The sequence below is a fragment of the Corvus moneduloides genome, chromosome 5 (assembly GCF_009650955.1).
Source record: "Corvus moneduloides isolate bCorMon1 chromosome 5, bCorMon1.pri, whole genome shotgun sequence".
NCBI classification, from domain to species: domain Eukaryota; kingdom Metazoa; phylum Chordata; class Aves; order Passeriformes; family Corvidae; genus Corvus; species Corvus moneduloides.
The window spans coordinates 27,840,401-27,863,961 of NC_045480.1; the positions used below are offsets into that span (position 1 = coordinate 27,840,401).

The window sequence follows — 23,561 nt, forward strand, 5'->3', positions numbered from 1 at the left end:
AAAAGATTAGTGGAGCAAATTGTTGAGCCAGAAATGTAATTTCACTGAAGGAATGGGAAAAACTGCAGGTTGCCTATAGTCTAGGCACAAGAACTAAAAAAATACTGTCTCACAGTTTTGGCATTATCAGGTGTCAGTTCTCAATGCAGATTGTCATGTTGCTGCTTTTGAGGCATGTGCTACTTAATAAAAGCTGAAAATCCCTGTGGATCGTGGTTAGGAAACCAGACCAGGAAGAGAATAGAGAAGCAGAATGGGCAAGGCAAGAGGGGGAGCATAGACACTTTTGTTCTTCTGAATGGCTTGTCCCTACAACCAGCAGCATTCAAGTCTGTTTCCTTCTTTCTTCAACTACTGGTCTTGTAAGCAGCAAGATCAGTCTTGGGATGCCGTGAGGACACTTAAGCAGTCTCATGGAGCCCATGTTGTCATGCACTGTGGCCCTGGGTGGATTGCAGCCATTGCTGAAGCAGTTGGATTTGATGCACTTGACTCAAAAAGTTTCTTTTGGCATTTTGACTAAGCTCCTGCAAACATTTTTTCATTTTGAAAAAAAGGAACTAATAAATTGGCCTTTCTAGGGGTTGTTTTAGACAAAAATAACCTGTTTTCACTGGCTTGCAAAATGCTCATTATTTAGCTGTGAAACACAAACTGCATGACAACATACCATATTATTTGACATAGCAGAGTGACTGCCAAAGGTGAGTCATGTGTGGGTGGGTCAGATCCTGATTTAATGGTGCATCCTCACCTGGCATTGTTGTCAGGGATTTTGCATAAATTGCTTAGATGTAGCTCGTGATGTTTACATGTCTGGCTTGGGCATGTAATCAGCAGAAAGTAACCAAACAGGTAAAACAGGATTCATAATCAGGAGAATGTCTTCATATAAACAAATATCGATGCTGAAGCATTTGCTGAAAGAAATGAAAAACCCGGTGTAGAAATACTTGCCTTGGATTTAAACATATTTAGCAATTGCATATGCTAATCTGAAACAATACTGTATTGCTTTTAAAATAGTGTAGTAATTCATAATAAATGTATGGAGAGAAGGAGCACTAAAATTAGGAGCCAGAAAGAAAATTACAGCTTGACAAGCAGCATACTGTACTCAGTTACACTTAAGAAACTGTAGAAATCTCCAGAGTGGCAAGGTATGGTGTATCTAGCAATTAGCAGAGGAATCTTCCAACTACTACCTGAATTTAATGCAAAATAATATCTCAGCTTAATTACAGTCAACAAAATATTACCTATGTGGTTGGGGCTCCTGCTGCAAAGAGAAAACTGGTCATGGTATTATAGATCACATGAAGCCAAGCTCAGCTGTTTTCCTGTCATTGGACTATGCAGTGAACAATAAGGAGTCACCACGATACTGTAGAAAGATTTGTTCCAATCCAGAAAATGTAGCTTCAGTGGGGAAAAAAACTCTCTCTTTGTCTGGGATGACTGACAGTACCTATTAAGTGTTACTTTTTAGACATTTACTTCGTTAACAATGAAGAAAGGGAAACTGGCAATAGAAAGCAATTAAACTCAGAATTTCATTATACAGAACATTGAATTGAAATAGGAGTGACCTCTTATAAGTCATCTTTGATACACTCAGAATTGACATAAATAAAAGCTGAAAAGTGATTAATAAACTTAATGAAATTAGAAGTTTAAGACATTTAATGCCTGATTACAGAAGGCAGAATGCATATATGCTGAACAATGTAACAAAATGTTTAATATTTAGGGGATTAAAGTCAGAACAGTAAGCAACATCTGGTCATTAGGAGTCTGCCTGATAGCCGGAGTGGTAATTAGGCAGCAAAAGTCATAAAATCTAGCACAGTAAAATCCCTTTTAAAAAGAAGATGTGCAAGACAGCTCGGCACCTGTTTGCAAAAGGCAGTCCATCTTCACTCCAGCATCCCCTGGAGCACCTGCACTGGTGGTTGAGGAAGGTGCTCTGGCTGCCAGAAAGGGGTGCAGGTGCTGAGATGTGTGCGTGCCTGAGCTGCCAAAGGAGCAGCCAGTGGGAATGGCAGTAGCAGCCATCTCAGTCCCCTTGGGTACTGGCATGGGGGGGCCTCTTTGCTGCCTCAAGTGAAATGTGTCCCTTAATATCTCTGAGCCAGGGAGGCTTGGGAGCCCTCGGTGCTGGTGAGGAGATGCTGATCACTCTAGTTGCTACATCAAAGTGCTTCACCAGGCACATGACAGGTAGAGCTGCTCTTAGGTCAGCACTTCTCAGAGGCTGCTACAGCTCAGCTTCCCCTGGCACCAAGGCTGGACCACACTGCCTGGGCTGGACAGCCTGTCATCTCCTTCACTGTCGCAGGATGAGTGCATGTGGGCTCGCGGCCATGCAGACAGGCTTTTATTGCACTAGGTTTTTACGCTGGAAAGAGCGTGACTAATTGTGGGCATTTTCGTTTCCCTCACTCAGCTTCAGATGTTACATGCAGACCAACTCTGGCGAAGTATTTTTTCCAGGGCCTAATGCACATATGCCTCTTATATTTGACTTCTCAGTTATCTCATTTCTTGACTTACATTGTACTGTAATGTTGCCTAAAATGCAGCATAAACCTAAACAAATAGCACATGGGTTGTAGTTTAGCTAATTATAATTTCACAATCCAGCCATTTTGATTGGAATTTCAGAAATGTGAATTACATGTATTCTGTGAGCATTGAGGCTGGGTTGACATGCTGTGTGCTCTCAGAGAGTTCTTCACCAAATGAGTAATGCTGAAAATCAGTCTCAACATTTTGCAACAATGTTTGGTTCTTGGTATTTTGCATAAAACACAACATGCAGATTCAGAAATGAAAGAACATTCAGTTCCTGTAACGTGAGTCACGAGGAGGTGGTACGTGATTGAGAATATTTTCTGTTTTATTGCCTCTAATTTAATCAGTGAGTAGAATATTCTATTCATTAAAAACTAATGCTGTGCAGTCTTTGTACATGGGTTTTATCTGAAATAAATCTATGTTTTCCCACTGCAGTCTATACAGCTTCACCACTTTCTAGAATTAGAAGTTCATCTTACATTTCTGTAAAGCTGTATTAACTGATAATGGGCTCTTCACTTGTATCTGTCAGGTGAGCAGCATCATTGCAATGTAGTCTTTTATAGTTGCTTTCACTAACTTCTGTTTAGGTGATCTTGCAAGGAAGCTAAGGTTGTTAAGGGAAGGAAGGAAGGTCAGTAATTCCAGTTTCACCAGGAAAAACCCCTTGCTGTGTTAGTGGTGCTCTTGGCTGAAGCTTCTGGCATTGGACTAACAACTCTGAAGTCCACCTGACTGCACTGGTTTCCTGCCATACTTGAAACAGGGGCTCCTAAACCAACTGCAGGACTAGCTCTGTTCAGGATGTGACAAAAGGCATTGGCCAGATGAATTGCTTTCTAAACTACCGGAGCAATCACAAATTCTCATTTGGAAAGCTAATACGTTTAGCCAAGTATTGGCTTCTTGTACATGTGGTGTTTCAGAGAATCAGGCAGTTGGGCATTTCAGTAGCGATATCTTAGAGGGATGTATCCTATGTGGGGAGGTCTGCGCTGGTTGCCTTGCAGCGTAGTTCCTTTCCTGGCTGCAGTGGTAATATTGAATACGCAGGGCAGATGTAAGAGGGATGTGGTTTGACAGATTTAGTACACTTCTAACTGTGAAGAAACTGTCCTTTTTACAGGTGGGTAAAGTCATGCTGTGCAGGAATGGGAACTTTATTGTTCCAAGCACAGGCTTCTTTGGGTTGTTCAAGCTCTTAGCTTTGCTGGTTTAGGATCTTTCATCAAATCAAATACTCAGGGGGAGATAAGGTATTCTTCTGACATTCAGCCCAAGTACTCAGTGTAAGAACTAATATTTTCACAGAGACTCGATTTTTGCAGGACACCAGTTCAGACACAAACATCCTTGAGCATAAAAAGGTCTTGCTCACCTGAGTGATTCCATGCATGATAAGGCACACAGGTTGCTGGTGTGAAGAGCAAATGGCAATGCAAATCCTGTGTTCCCCTAATAGATGACTATTGCTTTTCTTTATTACAGCAAAACCTGAGATTCTCACTCTGGATATACTTAGCAATGGTATTCTCCAGTGCGTAGCAGCTGGATTCCCAGCCCCTACCATATACTGGTATTTTTGCCCAGGAACTGAGCAGAGGTGAGTTAAGTAAACAAGAGTCTCCAAAGGTTATTTATGTGCGACACATCCAATTGCTAATTAAAAATTAAGAACATGGGATGACTTCGTAATAGTTACATTCGAATGTTGCACTGTGTCTTCCATCCTTTTTGGCATTGCCTTATTTGCAGTAGTTTGTGAGAAGGTAGGGATATGTTTCGTTATTCTCCTTTGCATTCTCTCCTTGAAAGGGGAATAACCAACACTTTCTGCTGCGTACAGGTGAAAGCCAAACTTTCTGCTGCAAGCTAACTATGGTTTGTATCAGCTTGGCCCCAAATGACACATGTTCTATGTGCAATTTCACAGAGTGGCAATCACGGAATCACTTGTGAATATGGCTGTTATAATTGGTTTCATTGTGTAATGAAGTAATTGTTCCAGACATAATGTAATTAGATTTCTGTTCACATGAAACATATGACAAGTAAACAAGTCTAGAGTTGTTACAAATAAAGCCGGATGTTTTTAAAAGCAGGCATTTTAAAGAAGATTGTAGAGTTTCACTGTGAAGTGGAGCATTTGTGAAGCAAGTTTCAAGGTTTTTCTTGACTTCCCCCATAGTAATAGATCTCGTACTAGCAAGTCATGGGTCTCCTTCCCACCAGTGTAATTTGTTTTATGTCTAAAATAATTGTTATTTCCTTAATGGTTTCAAATAGTACCTTTTTAAAAATCTTAGATGTGTGCTTATGTAGTAAATATGTGACATATGAAGGAGAAGCGACATCTTGGGAGAAAAGAACTGGCTGTTTTCTGACTGCATATAAGCTTGGTGGTGCTTTATGTACATCATGGACTTTTTTTGTGCAGTAATAAGATGATGCTTGGGGAACATTTACAGAAGTGGGTATAGACCACAACTGCTTGACACTGAAGTTGAAAATGAATGTCGAATGGTATAAAACCCACAGAGAAGTTACAGACCTGTAGGTATGTCTAATCAAAAGCAAATGCAGACACCGTGGTCTCTAGTGGGGCCAGGGTAGGTGTAAGTATCCATTTCTCCCACTACATACAAGACCATGAGATCCCATGAGTCGGCTGTTTCAAGGTTAATATCTTCAGCCAAATCCCTTTGTAGACCAGTGTAGTTCCATTCTCTGTTGGTCTGGCACTTCAGGTAGCAATCCATTGCAGGTAACTGTCGGTATTGTTTCTCCAGGTGTTTTGATTCACCAACAATATCCCCCATGGATGTCAAAATTGGTTACACAAATTCATCAGCACTGTCATTTGAGCGAATCCTGGTTGAAAGCACCATTAACGCCAGCATGTTCAGGAGCACCGGCACCGTGTGCTGTGAGGCCTCCAGCAATGGGGACAGGAGCTCTGCTTTCTTCAACTTTGCTATTAAAGGTAACGTCCGGCCTGAATGAGACCACAAAACATGGATGGTGTTTAGCTCTTCCTGTAAAAAGATTTTAAGTGTTTTTGCCATAAGAAAGTTTACAGTACTGTGGCTGAGCACGTGATAACGTACTACATTGCATGTTCTGCCTGTCAAAGCATTGCTTTAATTTTTCAGTGACTATTGTGGTACTGTCTTTTTAAGGCACCTGTTCTGCAGTGCAGTAGGTATGTGGGTTTCTTCTGTCTGTGCAGCACAGAGGAAAACCACTTACAGCATTACTCTGGCTTTCCCTCTCTCTCTCCCTTTTGTTTTCCTGTCATTGTCTGTTTTGAGTATTCAGGCCATCACTTCTTTTTTTAAAAGAATGATTGCATTTTATTTTAGGTTTTTACAATATCTCAGGAAAAATGCTGTCCCCAGCTTGCCTGGAGCTTAAGTGTCCTGCTGCTATAAAAGAAGTAACAGCAACAACATGCTGCAAAAGGGCTTATGAGTTTTGTAGTGGTATTTGTAGGTTTGTGGGGGAGAAAAAACCACTAGAACATAGATGATTTGAAATGTGTTTGTAAAGCTGTGCTCTTCTTTGCAAAACCAAATGTTCTGCTTATTTTTTTTTCCGTTACAACCAGATAGAACATACAAACAAATACGCCAGATTTGGGGCAGATGGGTTGTAGTGGAATGGTATTTCTTCACTACTTGACACAACCTCTCCTTGTGAAGACTCTGCTGTAGGGATCATACTTAGGTGGGGGGCAAAGGGGAAGAGAAAAAATTGGGACTTCAGATAAAAGCTTCTTTCTTTAACCTAACTTGACTGAGATCATGCAAACCCCTTGCATTACCTGATCTTAGTGCCAAACCTCGTGAATTAATGAAGCTGAGACTCCGAAGGCATGAACTGAGTGGTTTCTGTGCCAGCTCCATCTCCCACAGCTCTTTCAGGAAAGACATTCTGACACACCTGGAGCACATCTGGGAAAGTCAAAACTCCAAACTGTATTTTACAAAGAAGAACCAAGGAAAGGTGCTCACCTGCATCTTTTTAATTTAGTTTTTCTCGTTCAGTATTTTAAGGAGAATTTTCTGTTTCTTTCCAGAGCAAATCCGTACCCATACCCTTTTCACCCCTCTACTAACTGCATTTGGAGTTGCTGCAGGACTGATGTGCATCATAGTCATGATTCTGGTGTACATATATTTGCAGGTAAAATCAGAAGCCCCTTTGCCCAAGTTAAAAAAGCGTGTGTGAGCTGCTTGCAGAGTCCTCAGTAGTCACAGCTGGTCTCTTTCTTTTCCAGAAACCCAAGTACGAAGTTCAGTGGAAAGTTGTTGAAGAAATAAATGGAAACAACTATGTTTACATAGATCCAACGCAACTTCCTTATGATCACAAATGGGAATTTCCTAGAAACCGTTTGAGTTTTGGTTAGTTTAGATTTATTTAACTTCGACTGCAAGGTGAAACCTTCAGGTCTCATATGAGACTTTGGTCAAACACAGCAGGGTTTTGTCACAAAGATGTTGTGCAATAATGCAGATAATGATAATTGCTCATTCTTGCCTTGGGACAAAAGGCAAGCAGACATGTCTGCAATAGCTTCCTTGATATCATATAATAAGATGTTAAGCCCTACAGGAGGAAGTACTCAGAGTTGTTACAGAGTATTTTGTTTGCTTTATTAGGTAAAACCCTTGGCGCTGGAGCTTTTGGAAAAGTTGTTGAAGCCACTGCTTATGGTTTATTTAAGTCTGATGCTGCTATGACAGTAGCAGTAAAGATGTTGAAAAGTAAGTTGCTGTAGTACACGATACCATTTTTTCTCTCTTCTCTCTTGGTTGGTGTGTTACATACTGAACATTGTGCTTTGCCTTGCAGCAAGCGCCCATTTAACGGAAAGGGAAGCCTTGATGTCAGAGCTTAAAGTGCTGAGCTACCTTGGAAACCACATCAACATCGTGAATCTGCTTGGAGCTTGCACTATTGGAGGTGGGGTTGTCTACAGATTATTGGTTGTTTCTGTTCTTTTTTATTGCCGGGAGGATGAACTTTGTGAAGAAGAATCCAAGGTGCAGCTCTAAGTGTAGAAATCTTAAATACATTTCATGCTTAGACATGTTGCAGATCATCATGATCGTCATCTGTGATTTACTGAATCTAGATTTTAGGCTCATTTTAAAAACAGTAGTAAGACTACTGTAGCTTCAGCTGAACAAGAAGGTTGCTTTTATTCTCTTTCATGTGAACCATTGTGTGCTTTCTTCTGGAGAGATGACAAAATGTACAGTATAAACTTTTTCCTCCATCACATTGTTTCTCATTAATGAGAACTGGTTCCTTGTTGGTATCCTAGGTGAAGTCAACAGGCTTGTCTTCCGTAGCCTTCCAGCCTTCTGTTTAAATGTATCTGCTGCAAATATATCTGCTAAGGCACCACTAAAGGTACAAATTCTAAGCAGCAGAAAGTTGAGAAAAGTAGTTTTGGAAATAAAGAATTGCAAAACCCTAATGTTTCACATTTAGTATAAACTTCATAAGTTTGTTTTCATACATAATAAAAGCTACAAAACCCCTGAAGTGTCAATAGAGAGTGATAGAAACTTGTATTTTTAATTTATACTCATTTTAATATGAAAGATGGTACTGCTTCTTACACATTTTTCAAAGAAAAGGGGCTTGTAAAAATTCATAGTTTTAGACAAAGGCAAAGCATTTCTCACAATTAATGATTTAAAAATAGGATGAAACTATTTTGTTCAGGCAGCCAGCTAAGTAGACTCACTGGCCCAAGTGCATGTTTCTCTCAGTGGAAAAAATGTGGTGTCTGTAAGAAAATCACACCACAAACACTTGTTTTGCTTTGTGAAAGCTATAATTTTTAACTGTAGAGAAATGGAAATAAACCAGTGAGGTTAGGCAACAATGATACAGAGTAAACTTAGAGATGAAATAACACACAGTGTAATTACATATTCGAGCTCTGTAGCTGGAGTCATTCACTCAAAAGACATATATTTGATCTATAAACATCCTTGCTGAAGATGACTTGATTCCCTTTTCTGATTTCATTTTAATATTCTAAGACCTTGTGCAGTGTAGTTTTCTGTTGCAGCAGGCTGTTCTGTTTGAATGATTTTTCCTATTATACTGCAGAATATAACACTCTACATCATTTCCAAAACATTACTGAAGTAGTGTGAAGCTCTACTGTAAACAGAAGTGAATCAAAAGGATTAATGTTTGAAGCTTGAATTACTCTTAATGTTTGGAACAAATAACTTCCTTCAGGAAGTGAGCAAAATCAAACAGATGTGTCTGGCCAGAACCATTATTGCATGAAGAAAAAGACTTATTTGTTTAATTTTTGTACAATCCAATGCTGTTGAGGGGCAGAACATTAATTGGGACACAGCTTTAGCTGGACCACAGTTGTTCATCTGTGAAAGGGAAGATGCTCGGTTACTTTTCTATAACTTTTCAAGTCTAGACAGTGCTAGGCAGTGTGATTTTTTTTTAATAGTCCAGCCTGTGTGCTTCACTGAATGCTAGCTTTATGTAGGGTTTTCTGCTTTAAAAACAATACTCACCAGCTTTCTAAACCTTACATGCATCTACAGGTCCCACTCTAGTCATTACAGAATATTGCTGTTATGGTGATCTTTTAAATTTTCTGAGACGGAAACGAGATTCATTTATTTGTCCAAAACATGAAGAACATGCAGATGCAGCTGTTTATGAGAACCTTTTGCATCAGTCAGAGCCTGCAGCGTAAGTATGACCCGCTGAAATGTACTTGTGTTTTTAGAAGATTGGGAAGGAGGAGATATCAAAGTTTATTAGAGATAAGAGGTGTGGAGAAACATTTAATGCAGCAGGCTTTGGAGATTCTTGGCTGCACAAGAAAACAATTTAATTAATAGGCTGTTTGTTCAGGGGGTGGCTTATTCCAACAGAGTGTCATTATATACAGAGTGGATTGTATGCGCTCTGTTTTACTTCTTTATCAAATTTCTGCAGTTATTTCGTGCACTTCCTTGGCTCCAATCTTTGTATATATTTGTGTTTATTGATATTGTTAAACTTCGATAGTGCTTATTTAGCAGCTTGAATGACAGCTTCCTCAGTGTCGGGCTGTTAGTGCCCTGAGTTCTCCCAAGTTCCTGCCTTCAGAAATCACTTTTTACAAAGTCAAACCACTGTCTTACAATGTCAGCAGCAGGCTGCCACTGACAGCTCACTACATTTTGTGGTGAAACAACCTGTGTCATGACTCTGAGATTGCTCTTGTACTTAATTCATCTGTATATTTTTAACTGCTGTGTTTTATATACCATCCCAGAGTTCTTTCCAAGGGCGTTTCCAAGCAGATTTCCTTCCGTTTGCAAAGTGAGAGAGACAGCTTACCAAAACCTGGGGGCTATTACAATATCTGCCCATTCTACATTTTAGTCTGTTTATTGCCCCATTGGGCCCATTACTTTGTGTTGGCAGTCACAAAAGAAGCAGGCAGACCCAAGGAGTTGGAAAAGTTCTTTATCCCAGCAAGGTGTAGCCCTGGTGAAGCTGTTTGTGCTGTGGCAATAAATGGATAGCTGGTGATGCCCTAGAGAGGTTGGGACCGCTGTGGAGATGAACATAAGGCTGTGGTTTGCCATTGGAGGTTGTGCCCTCTGTTCAGTGAAGGGATCTTGCTGTTTAAGCGCAGTTCATAAATTGAGTTATTAGCAGCAGAGTATTTACAAAATTCTCATGGTAGTGTTTACTGCTGCTGAATGTGTCAGATGTGTTTATGATGGTAACTAAAGCTATTGGTGATCTCATTGCTCCTTCCTATGTTAGCTCTGTGGCTGCATTTATTGTTCTTAAACTAAGCAGATGTTTCAGGCTAAGGAAGTATATGAATTCCAATGGCAATGAAGTGAAAAATGCCAAAGTACATCCATCATTTCTAAAGGTGCCTAACTGTATATTTATAAACCATATAGTATGAAAATCTGTACATTTGAATTATATATAGAAATAAGAAAATTTAAACTTAAAAGAATGTAGCAGATGGCTGTCCCAAGCCTCGGCTGATTTTTTGAAATACATATGAATCCCCTATGGAACTTGGGAATTTCTGAATTTAACATTTTTTACCATTTGTCTTCTGCATTTCAATTGCCAATTGAGCTGCTGAAATATTCTGGTAGAAGTTGGCCTAAGGAGAAAAAGGAAGCACTAGCAGATCCTGTGAAACATCTGGATGTTAATTTATAGAGAGTGAGGTCTGTATAAACAGTATTCATGTGAAAGGTTTTGCTTGCTCACCTGAGCCAAACTCAAACTTTGAGGTGTATCATTAACTGTACCAACAAACCTCACTTTCTGTACAGGCATTTCCTCATTTTTTTCACACACCCATGAATTTCCAATCAATTGATCATTTGTAAAGCAATTATTCAGAAGGTTGGCCTGATGTTGGCTTTTTTCTTGGATGGCTTTTGGGACCTTTTTCACTAAACTATGTTTCTTTTGTTCTGCTGCCTCTTACAGTGATGTTGCCAATGAGTACATGGACATGAAACCAGGAGTGTCATATGCAGTCCCACCAAAGGCTGACAAAAAACGACCTGTGAAGTCTGGTGAGTTCAGTGGCAAGGAATTCTGTTTGCTGGTGGGAGTGCAGGAAGAGGGGTTTCATGGATTTGTTCAGTTTTAGCATATTTGTCTTTTGTGAATGGGGATGCTTAAAACTCAGTAATAGGTGTGAGAAGGCTTGAAAAAGAACAGTGTGCTCAATTACAGTGTCTTGTATTTCTTCACACTTAAATGGAGTATCAGGATTATTTTTTTCCTTTTTGGTGATGGGCTATTTATGTGATTCTAGACTGGTACTTACTCCAGTCACTGTTTTGTTTAATGTCAAAACAACTCTACATGATTTCTACATGATTACACTTGCTTAACTCAAAAGCTGTTGTTGTTTATATTGTGTAGGATCCTACACTGATCAGGATGTTACCCTTGCTATGCCGGAAGATGATGAACTTGCTTTAGATGTAGAAGATCTGCTGAGCTTTTCTTACCAGGTGGCAAAGGGCATGAGCTTCCTTGCCTCCAAAAATGTAAGTTAAGAATTTTTCAGAGATGGACAGAAGCAGTAGATTTGTAATTTATTTTATCATCGGTTTCAGTGTTTTAATGTGATCCATGTGTTTAAATGCTGAATATTTCTATGTTCTTTTCAACAAGCGCTGTGAACTGATAGGCTCCCTCTCATACCTGAAGCTTTACCTAGAGTTGGAGTTGTATACTGTGCTTATTGGCCAAAAGTGATGTTTTATATACCATAAAACAGAAGTCAGTGTGAAGCAGTGCTGTTGTGTATCTGCTGTTCAGGCTAGTAGAATCAGAGCAAAGGTATCTATTTGCATGAATTTTAAGCAATGCTGCACTTGCTACTTCTCTCATGTAGAAAATACTGCCTTAAATAGGGGAGACACCACGATGTGTGCTTTTTTTTGTAAGCAGGGCTTAATTCACAGGAAATACCTTGATTTTTAGTTTTCTGGAAAGATAAAATCAGCTGAGAGACCCACAAAGAATATTCATTGATTACACTGAGCATAATAGACATTCCTCTGCGTTTTGTAGGAGAGGTGTTGCATAACAGAAAGGGATTTACAAAGAAGTCTTAAGCACAGCATAATTAGTATCTTCCTCTGGTTATTCTTACATTTTATTTCAAAAATGCCATTTAACATGTAAACATTATGACTAATGTAGCTACTACAAGTGTACCTTATTTAATAAAGTGCAAAAGCAAACTTAGGCAATTTAAGGAAAGGAAGGCAGGCCTGGACTCCTGTGTTACTACTGGGAAATATGTCTCGAACTCTGCTGTGAGGAAAGTGCACATTAAAACTTGCTTTTGCACTTGTTTTTTTTTGTCCCACTGTTCTTTCTTCCAAACCAAACCATGAACTTCCTTTAGTTTATTTTTCATCTATCAACACATTCAAAACAGGCCTGATATGCAAACATATCATATTACAGACGATGCACAGGTTCACCATGCTCCTGCATCCTTCGCTGTTGAGGACATCCAGTGCTTAGCACACATATTCTGTATTTCTTCTGTTTTCCTGAAGAGTAGCCCACAGATCCACTATGTATTATTCCTGGTGACTTTTTCTTTATAGTCTTTCCATTTTTACAGACACCGTGGCACTGAATAGCAAAGGCAGTAAAGAATATAACATCATCTCACCCTGAGGATGGAAAGTAATGCACAGTATTGCTTTGGCAGTGCCAAGTTAACATCTGCATCACAGAATTAAATTGCAGTGCACTAGTATGTTACTGGTCCTCTTTAGTTGTTGTATACTTACATTCTTTTAGCTCCAGCATGTAAATTAGTTAATGCAGAGTGGGCTGATGGATAAGGTGCCTCGGATTGCCTCATCTTTGAGGCAGGAGGGTTCGTGAAGACCAGCACGCAGAGTGCCCAGCTGCTCTTCCGCAGCTTGCTTGTGTGTCAAGGCTGCGCAGGAATGGGGTCAGGAGCTTGTTCTGGGAGGGTAACTGCCTTAAGCACACGGTGCCTTAATCACAAGACAGAGCTTCATCCCTTGGACAGAGTCTCTATTCATTGCGAACTGCACTGGTTCTGGAGGGACAAGGCAGAGTCATACTGACTCTTGGCCATCGCTTTGCCTTACTGCTTCAGTGCTGTATGACAGCTTTACATATGCAAAGTGCAGAATGCATTGTATAAGGAGGTGAATGAGAGCCCACCAAAACAGTGGAACTATTAAAAATAGTTCCTTGTGTAAGCATGCCGAAGGGACAGAGATTAAGTTACTTGTGCAATTTGCAGTTACTTTCTGACCTTGATTTTTGTAACTCATGATATTTTGATATTTTTTGGTTAGAAATGCCAAAAGTTTTGTATTTCAAGGAAAAAAGAAAAATTGAACTATCTTCAGTTATTTTTTAGACAGCTGTGGCCTGCGTGCTAAATACTATCAGTAAAGCTGAAGCTTAATACTCTCCAGATGAAAAAAGAAGTCACTTTTTTAGAGAATCACCTTCATTCTCTAACAAACACACATGGCCTCCACAGTTTTATACAAAGAAACACAGCTGCTGGGGAGCTCAGGCACCCTTCTGGAACTGCAGTTCCCAACACATGCTGACTGCTCAAGTAAAAACTGGAATATAAAGTGGCTAGGTCACTGAATGCATGACTGTCTGTTGAAAGATACTGGCATGTGGGAATTTCCAGTATTTTAAAATATGTAAGTCTGCTTAAGTTCTCCTAGGTACTTAATAATTCAGCTTTTCCAGAGGAGTATTTCTGTAATGGGATTCAGTTTCTGCATTTGTGTGCTTTCAAGTTGTTACCATAATTTCCCCTATTTTCAGATTTTCAGCACTTTTCTAGAAACAACAATAGTTATTTAATAGAATATTGGGATTATTTTGGAAACAAACCACCTCTGTTTGTCCTGTATTAGGAAACAAGCCAGTGATGATTTTGATAAAAAAGATCAGAAAAAAGTGCATTAAATTTTAGCTGCAAAGTGAAACACTGCAAAATTCAATGACTGCGATTGGTCTTTTCTAAAATAAATGCATAGACAACCTTAATAATGTGGATGGATGTAATTATTGTGAAGATACTATGTCAGAATGTTTAATCATCTGAGTAAGCTTATTAGCACATGGCTTAATTGTGATTTACAGCTTGCCTTAAAATGCATAATACAGCAAGTTACATAGCTAAATAAACATGTAACCAAACAATAGTTATCAGTTATCAATTAGTTATGTTTATCATAATAGTTTTGTTTATCAATTAGTTTTATCAATTAGTTTTGTTTGTTTGTCTATTATTTAGTGCATTCACAGGGATCTGGCTGCAAGAAATATTCTTCTAACTCATGGTCGAATTACAAAAATCTGTGACTTTGGCCTGGCAAGAGATATAAGGAATGACTCAAATTATGTGGTCAAAGGAAATGTAAGTATGCATGATACTTTTTATATTTGTTTTAAGTTAAGGGAGTTCCTGTTGTCTTGACGTGCAAAGAAAAGGGTTTTTTTGTTAGATGGAAATCTGGATTTTCCATTTCTGGTATATATCCGTGTTGGCTAGGAGGGGAGACTTCTGACACAGATGTGTGTGCTGACAAAATCCTTGGTATATGTTTGTTACACTGGAAAATATGTGCTCATATTTGAATGTATGGTAGTGGAAGAGGTGTTTTTGCTTCACCAATATAATGTCCAGTCTTCTTATTATACCTGAATGTACTCAAAGTTACTGCTCTGTAAGTAATTGCTAGTTTTGTCATGGAAATGCTCCGGTATCCTGGTCCTAAATTTTGGAATTATTTGGGAACTTTTTCCCTGGGCATTGCACTATTTGTCCATTATTGAAATAGTTTATCTTAAAAATATCTGAATAATCAGGGGTTTGCAGCTTATCCTTTTCTGTAAGGGATCACTCCAGACAATGAAAACTGAATTCCAAAGTGTGAATTTACTGATTAGAGCATCAATGGGAGGCAAAACCACCTTGGTTTTCTCTGATTCCATGTAGAAATCCTAACCTTGTATGTGTAACAAACACAGCTTGAGCTTGCAGCTATAGTTCAAACCCTGTAACAGCATTGGAACAAGATAATATATTTTGATGAGCAAAGTTAAAACTTCCCATGAAGAAGAGCACAAATCTCACGGGTACCTATTAAACCTCTGGAGGGGTCCAAAGGCGCTTTGAAGTGATGCCGATCACCTTGGCAGCATTTGCAGTCCCCTTTGAAGTGCCAGTGTGGTAAAAAGAGCCCTCCTACAAAATAAAATTGAGCTTGTCTGTGGTTAAACTGGAGAAGTGTGTATGAAGTATAGGTTTTTTGCATCTCAAACTGATTTTATGCTGCCTGGCTTAGTGTTTTAAGCCTGTGTCAGATAGGTGCAGCCAGTTGGCTGCCTTCAGAGTACATATGCTTTCACTTGCACTGTTTTTCAAAGGAGAAGATCCATGTTCAGCAAGGCAGCCCTCGTCCCCAGTTCAACTGAGGGCTCCATGATCTTAATGATCAGGGCCTGGTCATCACTTGGGGACTTGACAACACGTGAACTAAAGCTTACCTGTCCTGGCTTTGGCAAGCTGATAAAGACAGAAAATCCCACACCTGAGCATTTCTCACCAGAGGGGTTTGCCACTCAGTTAACTTCAGTCAATCCATAGTACCTCAAGTATCTGACATATCTCTGCTGCTGTGCTGTCACCCAGCAGGCCTTGATGTCTCAGCTACCTACAGCATCCTTATTTTAGGCTGTGGGACTGACAGGTTTATTGGTTTTCTTCAAAACAATGTCACTACCAGCAACTGATTGCTTAGAAGTTGAGGTTAGGGAGCAATAGGAGCAGAAATAATTCATGAATGGCTGCTGTGACAGAATACTGAGTAGCATTTAGTGTAACCAAGCTACTTTCAGGCACACGGGCAGGTCAAGAGCTGCTTGATCATAAAGGCTTCTGGGAGTAGGAAGTTCAGACCAGCAGCTTAGGAGGGAAATGTGCAGTTGAGTTTTTTCTGGGCTGTCCTTTAAGTTTCCTGAGTTCATAGAATCACAGAATCATAGAATGGTTTGGGTGGGAAGGAACCTTCTAAGATCATCTAGTCCAACCTCTCTGCCATGGGCAAGGACATCTTTCACTAGATCAGGGTGCTTAGAGTGCCATCCATCCTGACCTTGAACATCTCCAGTGTTGGAAATGTTGCCCAGATGAAGTATCTACCACCTCTCTGGGCTACCTGTTACAGTGTCTCACCATCCTCATCATAATTTTTTTTCCTTATTTTTAATTTTAATCCATGCCCTTTCTGTTTAAAACCTCTGCTCCTTGTTCAGTCATCACAGGCCCCAGTAAAAGGTCCCTTTCCATCGTTCTTATAAGTCCTCTTTACATATTGAAAGGCCACAATGAGGTCTCCCTGGAACCTTCTCTTCTCCTGACTGAACAACCCCAGCTTTCTCAAACTTTTTTCATATGAGATGTGTTCAAGCCCTCTGATCATTGAAAGAAAGAGGTCTGGTTTCTTCCAAAACGTGACAGATGTTTAGGACAGAGGCCTGACCTGCTACTACAGTCAGACAAGGAAAGGGCAAACCAGGGAGAGGAAGGTGGAAACAAATGCAAAGGCTTTCTGTGTCCTTTCTTCTGCTCCAGTTAGCATTCACGAGGGATGTGTCTATTCCCATACAAATTTATGCAAAATCACAGAATCATAGAATTGTTTAGGTGGTAAAGACATTGAGATCATTCCCTCCAGTCGCTAACCCAGCACTACCAAGTCCACTAAACCATGTCTCTAAGCCCCACATCTCCATGTCTTTTAAGTATGTCCAGGGATGGTGATGCCATCACTTCCCCAGGCAGCCTGTTCCAATGCTTGACAACCCTTTTGGTGAAGAATTTTTCCTAATATCCAGTCCAAACCTCCCCTGGCACAATTCAAGGCCATTTTCTGTGGTCCTGGGAGAAGAGACAGATCCCCACGTTGCTACAGCCTCCTTTTGGGTGGTTGCTGAGAGCACTAAGGTCCCCGCCAGCCTCCTTTTCTTCAGGATAGACAACCCCAGCTCCCCTCAGCTGCTCCCTGTTGGGCTTTATGTTCCAGACTCTTCACTACCTTCATTGCCCTTCTCTGGAAACACTCCAGCACCTGAATTTCAGTGTTGTACTGAGAGGCCCAGAGCTGGACACAGGATCTGAGGTGCAGCCTCACCAGTGCCAAGCACAGGGGGACAGTCACTGCCCTGGTCCTGCTGGCCACACTATTGCTCATACAGGCCAGGATGTCTTTGACCTTCTTGGCCACCTGGCACAGCTGGCTCATGTTCAGCTGCTGTCACCAACATTCCCAGGTCCTTTTCTGCTGGAGAGTTTTCCAGCCGCTCTTCCCCCTGCCTGTTGCACTGCAGGGGGTTGATGTGACCCCTGTGCAGGATCCATCACTTGGCCTTGTTGAACCTCATACAACCGGCTTGGCTCATCAGTCCAGTTTGTCCAGATACCTCTGCAGAGCTTTCCTGCCCTCCAGCAGATCAACACTTCTGCCCAATATATATATATATATAAATAGTTATTATTTTTATTTGAATTTAAATTTTTCTGCTGATAGACTGAGGAGCTAATGCAGGTGTATTGACTGTAGATTAAAGCCTTGAAGCATCTTGACTATGTGAATCTCATTTGTGTGCCTGTGCCAGCCAGTCCACCAAAGCTTACATGCTTAAGGAACCATGCTTACTTACATTATTTTCTTCTGACATCCTGATATCCTTTATTAACTAGACAGAAAGAATCAAACAGCATCCAGAAAATCAGAGTGCAAGGAACTGTATTAGCTTGGTAGACCCACAGAAAGATGGATCACTAGTGATGCAGCACTTGGAGAGTCTAAAATGCTGAAAGTTTTCATTTTTGGTTGGATACTTGTACTTCTTGATTTTAAAAGTATTTGATGCACATCAAAACCAGAAAAAATATTTTAGCTTGTCAATTCTTATGTCCATTGTCTTAATTTATTCCCTCTTCCCTGGAAAGGCTCGTCTTCCTGTGAAGTGGATGGCACCTGAAAGTATTTTCAATTGCGTCTACACCTTTGAGAGTGATGTCTGGTCTTACGGGATATTGCTTTGGGAGCTCTTTTCCTTAGGTAAGCTCCTTCAAGATCTCTTCTTCATTTCTGTTTCATATTGGGGTTTACTGTAGATGCAGAAATCATGTTGCTCACCTGCTCTCTCAACAGGAAGCAGCCCCTATCCAGGGATACCTGTGGACTCCAAGTTCTATAAAATGATCAAAGAGGGATACAGGATGTTCAGCCCTGAGTGTGCACCACCTGAAATGTAAGTGAGCAACCAGCACCTCTAATCATCCAAATATCAGTAAAGACGTGAAGGAAGGGAAGCTTCTATTCTTGTACCAAGGCTCATTGCACTGCCCTGTTGTCATTTTTTAAAGTTCTTGTCGTGTTTTAAATAATTCATGTACTCTAACTAGCAGAATACATGCCTGTGTTTTTACAAGCAATGAAATACGCTCATGCCTTGTGCCATCTGATCACTCTGTCATGGCACCTGCTCTCTGTCAATAAATTATTGACAGATCACAGAACATAATTAAACATTTTTACTTCAGATAAAGAAGTCAGTGAGATGTATCACCAGACTGTACAGCATTTGCATTTGTGCTGTACTTCCTGACAGCAAGAGGACTGGCTACTGATCTTCTTTATGAGACATTCCTAACTCACTATTTTGTAAATGGATTGGCATTTAACAAGCTGTCAAAGAAAACGGTGTCCAAAGCCTCCCACTAGTATTGAATTCTCTGTTGTCCCAAACAGAGGTGTTAGCAGCACCATTCCTGTTCTTCTAGTCATTTAAAGAAGATAGGACACTTTTGTTTTAAATAATAATGCAGGAGAGATAAGAGCTCTAAGGATTTCTTCATGAGCAGTACTTAGTTGTGGTATGTTTACAGGTATGACATAATGAAGAGTTGCTGGGATGCTGATCCTTTACAGAGACCCACATTTAAACAAATTGTACAGATGATAGAGCAGCAGCTTTCAGATAATGCCCCCCGGGTAAGTTATGGATTAAGTAGTTTCAAGCAAGAGGTTATACTGGAGCTGTGAGAAGCAAAGAGCCCAGGCACTTCATTTCTAGTATTATTTATGTAGCTTTGCAGCATCAGTCCAGGTAGTAGGAATGAAGTTTGGGCTATTCCATTAGACAGTAGCTATCTAAGCCCATACCCAAAATTCACTAGCTGGAGAAGATTCTTTGCATTATTGATGTTTCTCACTCACAATAGACCTGTCACAACAATTTTGATGTTACCAAGTGCAATGGTACTGCATATATTCATCTTATCCTAAACTATGAAAACTTCTGCTAATCTGGGAAACATCTCAGAAATAAAGTATAGTTACTTTTTTATTAGGAAGCTATTGGATGAAGGGGTGGAGCCTTTAGTGTGCTCTTCTGTATCTTCTCACTTGCTTCCTCTAATACCATTTAAATAACCTTGGAGGTATGTTGTGACAAATTGTATTTGCTGCTCTTTCAGTCACTCCGTGGTGAAAGCTTATTCTGAGCAGGCAATTGGACAAAACAGTCCAAAAAAGAACTGGAGGCACATCCTAAACTTGGATTTTCTCTCTCCACAACTTTGTGTGTTACTAGGGTTTACAAAAGTACGTTTAAAACCTGGTTTAAAAATAAAGCTTCCTTTTACCTTCTGGATGCCTTGGGCAGAGAGTACATGGCTTCCTGACAATTTGGAAAAAGAGGAAACTGAAAGCTGCTGGTGTTCGATTGCATCCTGTAGCATATTTTTGGCAGGTGCAGGCATTACTAAAACAAAAGCAAGAATCTTAAGGAAGAAGTATTAGTGAGGTTTCTGGGGAGCTTTGTAATAACCTGAGCTATTTTATTTTTTGAGCTCAGCTGAAATTTGGCATGCAATTGGAAGTTACAATGTTTTTAGTAACTGAGATTGAGTTTCTTGATTCTTTAAAATAGCAGTTCAGCCCAAGACCTTTTGAAACTGTTTTGATTTGCAAAGAAGCTCCTGAGCTGGAACCCTTCCACAGTAGTGTGTAGTACACAGTGGGGAAAAGCTAAGAAAGGAATGCTCTCCAAGAATGTGTGAAGGGAGCAGTCTGCAGGGTACTGACACCAGTCTTTGGCTTCTGCAGGTTTATGCCAACTTCTCAACCCCACCTTCCAGTCAAGGAAATGCTCCAGATCACTCAGTGAGGATTAACTCGGTGGGCAGCAGTGCTTCATCTACTCAGCCTCTCCTGGTACGCGAAGATATTTGAGTGGCATGTGAAGGAAGAAGAGATCAGATGTGTTAGCTGTTTGTATTGTGCAGGGGCTGAGAGAGGGACAACTTCAATAATTTCTCTTTCTTTTACTCACTACTACCACTGTGTAGCTGAAACATTGTTGTAATACTGTCCTTTACCATGCACTGTTACACATAAACCTAATCTGCTGAGCACGGTTACAGGCCTCATTGCAGTGTTAATTGAAGCTGTATATATTTCGCTATATTGTGTGTATTTGCAGTAGAGAGCCAGATGTGAAGGAAAAAAAAACAACCAACAAAAGAAATCCTAAGCCAGGGTGTGGAATTAGATGACTATAGATCAAACCAAATCTGCAGTGATTCTTCTCTGGATCTGTGCCTGGAATGCATACAGTCATTTTCTAGTTAATCTTGTTTTTCTGAATTTAAGAAATAAACAAATATTAAGTTAATAGTTTTGTAAACCCTTTCCACATCCAGCCAAGCCTGAGAAGCTTTCCCAGGCAGGTATCATAGGTTGGAGGCCAGTGAGGGTGGTGTATATACCTGGGAAAAAGAGGTGAAGGAACCAAGACCCTTCCAAAGTTGTTCTGTGCAACTGGAAATCCTCCTGGGAGCTCTGGGGTTTAAACCAGAAGAGAAGGGAGGAAGAGCATGGATTTTAATTTTTATTTCCCGCCTGGGCTGTCACTCTTGCTGACCAGTTGCACGGTTTCTATGGATATATGCACTACTTCCCACCGGTGCATTCCCTGCCAGGATGAAGCTGCCCATTGCTGGGTCTCACTCCACCATGGAGCCTGAACTGCTCCTGTCCCCCCCTGCCTTGGGTGCCCAAAGACTTTGACATTTGTTTTGCTAATAGCTACATCTAAAGGTGTTCACCAAAGATAGGTGGGCCCTGTCAAAGTGGTCAAAAAAGAGGAGGAAGGCTGCTTCCAGTAAACTGTGTGTCTGGAGAAGAGGCCGTTTAACGGGTCATCTTATCTAAGTGAGAGCAGAGGCAAGGAGTGCTCTCCTGGGGGCCCTTTCTTTATCTCGTCCTACCCAGGTGAATCTTTCCCACAGGCAGTCTTGGATAGTGCTAACAGGAAAGGGCTATTTTCCTCCACCCCAAGTTGTTTCTGTGATAGTCCAGAGATGATAATGAAGAAGAGTCTAACTGGGAAGTGCCAAATTTATAAATTGCATAAAAGAATCCTTTCAGTCTTCTTTGACAGACATGAAGCTTTACGGTCAGCATCTTTTGAGCCCAGGGCTGTGCTTAAAAGTGTTTTCTAACCCCATTTCTTCTTACCAGGAACACTGCTGGTTCTTTTCTTCCTTTGTTTCTGATCCCTAGAAATAAGTAAAGGCATTGAGAGAAGCATTCCTCAGAGGCAGAGTACTACCTGAGTACCTATTTATTTACAATGCACTTAAGCACTCTGTAACTTTTACTTTACCAGGATTTTGGTTGAGTTTACATTCAGATGTGTAACTAACTGCCCAAATACAAGGTAATTGTAAATATACACACTGGTAGTATATTTCGGGTTACGTTGAATACTGCGCTCTTTCTATGACTGTGCATTTGGTTTATTGTTACAGGAGTATGTCTTTCAGAGTTAATAAAAAATTAGCCATTTGCACTGAACTTACTTAGGCTGTTGCACCTTTCCAAAGCTAGCCATTTGTTTGGATGCACTCTTATGCCTACTAGTTGTTGAGCATTTTCAGTTTAATGCTATAAAAGCTCTCTTGTAACGTGTTGGCTTTCGGAGCAACTGTAGACAAACTAGTTGTTATAGATGTCTCGGTACTTTACAGACACTTAGCTGAAAGAGGTTTGGGTTTTTTCGTTCTTGAAATTTATATTTTTATAATTTGGGGGGGTTTGAAACTTATTTTGCAATGGCTTGGTGTTTTGAATGGGTTTATGCATTGTTTTTGTAAATATGGAAATGTAGCAATAATGTCCTTTTGACTATTCTCAGTCCTTGAGTCTCAAAAATATTTTTATATATATATATATGCAAAAACTATATGTATAAATATGTAAGTGTTTGGAAGTTTATTAAACACTTACGGATATGTTGCTCAGTTGTAGAATTGCAGTTAGGAAAAGTTCAAATAAATCTGTAAATATGTATTCAAATGCTACCAATGTGTATTTTGTTAAGACAGAATATTTTCACGTAAGTGTTAATAAATTCTTGGGCTGAAGCAAAATCTCAGTGTCTGGCCACACACAGGTCAAGTTTGGCATTCTGAAACACTTTTGCAAATACATGCCAAAATTTTTTACTCTTTATTTGCTATGGAAGTTCTTTACCCGTGAATTTGTGGGACAAATACTTGAAAATTTTGATGCAGCTTTGTTGTGGAAGAAAATTGCAGTTAGAATATTGATTTTGTAGACTGTTGGTGCAGTCTACATGTCATGAATAGTATTTAAAACAAAGATATCTCGGTGTTGCTTAGGGTATGGCTGTAGAGGCACTTGGAGCCCCTTAAAGGCTGCAGCAATGCTGAATATTCCCCCTTCCTTAAACAAGGGTACATGCTCTTGTCCCCTCTTGCAGGCTGGCACAAGAGCTCGTGCTGGGCTGGCCGAGTGCAGCACTGCTGGGAGGCAGCAGGAGACACCTGGGGCTGCTGCGGTGGGAGGGAGGTCATAAAGGGAAAGCTTCCCTTGCTGAGCAGATACTCTGTGTCTTGGTGGGAGACCCTCTGATTTAGTCACTCCAGGTTTGACATCTGTGGCTCCCCTGCTCACACTTGTTCCTGTGCTGCATAAGAGTTTGCCTGGTTGGTATGTGGTTTAATAGTAGGTTTAGAGCCTATAAGCATAAGTCTGTAGAATAACCCTACTAAAACCCCTACTAACTGACATGAGAGACAGACCTCAATTGTTTTGATCCTTAAACATTTCTGTTCTTTCAGCAGACTGCCTTGAAAAGCTCCCCTCCTTCAGCTTCCTTTGTAAAACAGCTTCCTTTTTTTTTTTCTTTTTTTTTTTTCTTACACATAGGTCTTCACTCTGCTTGTTAAAACTAATTAAGAAAATTATAACCTGGTTTTGTCAGAAGCCATGAGGTACAAGCTTTGTTACAATTGGCATTGTCATTTTTTTTAA

General features: G+C 40.2%; 1 protein-coding gene across 3 annotated transcripts in view; it reads left to right on the forward strand.

The window, feature by feature from the left end:
• Positions 1 to 22,645, forward strand: part of KIT (KIT proto-oncogene, receptor tyrosine kinase) — a 56,565-nt gene extending 33,920 nt beyond the window's left edge. For all 3 annotated transcript variants that reach the window (XM_032109394.1, XM_032109396.1, XM_032109395.1), the window contains 14 exons: positions 4,066 to 4,180; positions 5,367 to 5,560; positions 6,656 to 6,762; positions 6,857 to 6,983; positions 7,242 to 7,346; positions 7,435 to 7,545; positions 9,174 to 9,324; positions 11,092 to 11,180; positions 11,536 to 11,663; positions 14,441 to 14,563; positions 18,164 to 18,275; positions 18,369 to 18,468; positions 19,106 to 19,211; positions 20,328 to 22,645. In XM_032109394.1, the coding sequence (XP_031965285.1) occupies positions 4,066 to 4,180; positions 5,367 to 5,560; positions 6,656 to 6,762; positions 6,857 to 6,983; positions 7,242 to 7,346; positions 7,435 to 7,545; positions 9,174 to 9,324; positions 11,092 to 11,180; positions 11,536 to 11,663; positions 14,441 to 14,563; positions 18,164 to 18,275; positions 18,369 to 18,468; positions 19,106 to 19,211; positions 20,328 to 20,453 (1,694 nt within the window). In that variant the 3' untranslated portion in view covers positions 20,454 to 22,645. The remainder of the gene's footprint in view (positions 1 to 4,065; positions 4,181 to 5,366; positions 5,561 to 6,655; positions 6,763 to 6,856; positions 6,984 to 7,241; positions 7,347 to 7,434; positions 7,546 to 9,173; positions 9,325 to 11,091; positions 11,181 to 11,535; positions 11,664 to 14,440; positions 14,564 to 18,163; positions 18,276 to 18,368; positions 18,469 to 19,105; positions 19,212 to 20,327) is intronic.
• Positions 22,646 to 23,561: the final 916 nt, after the last annotated feature.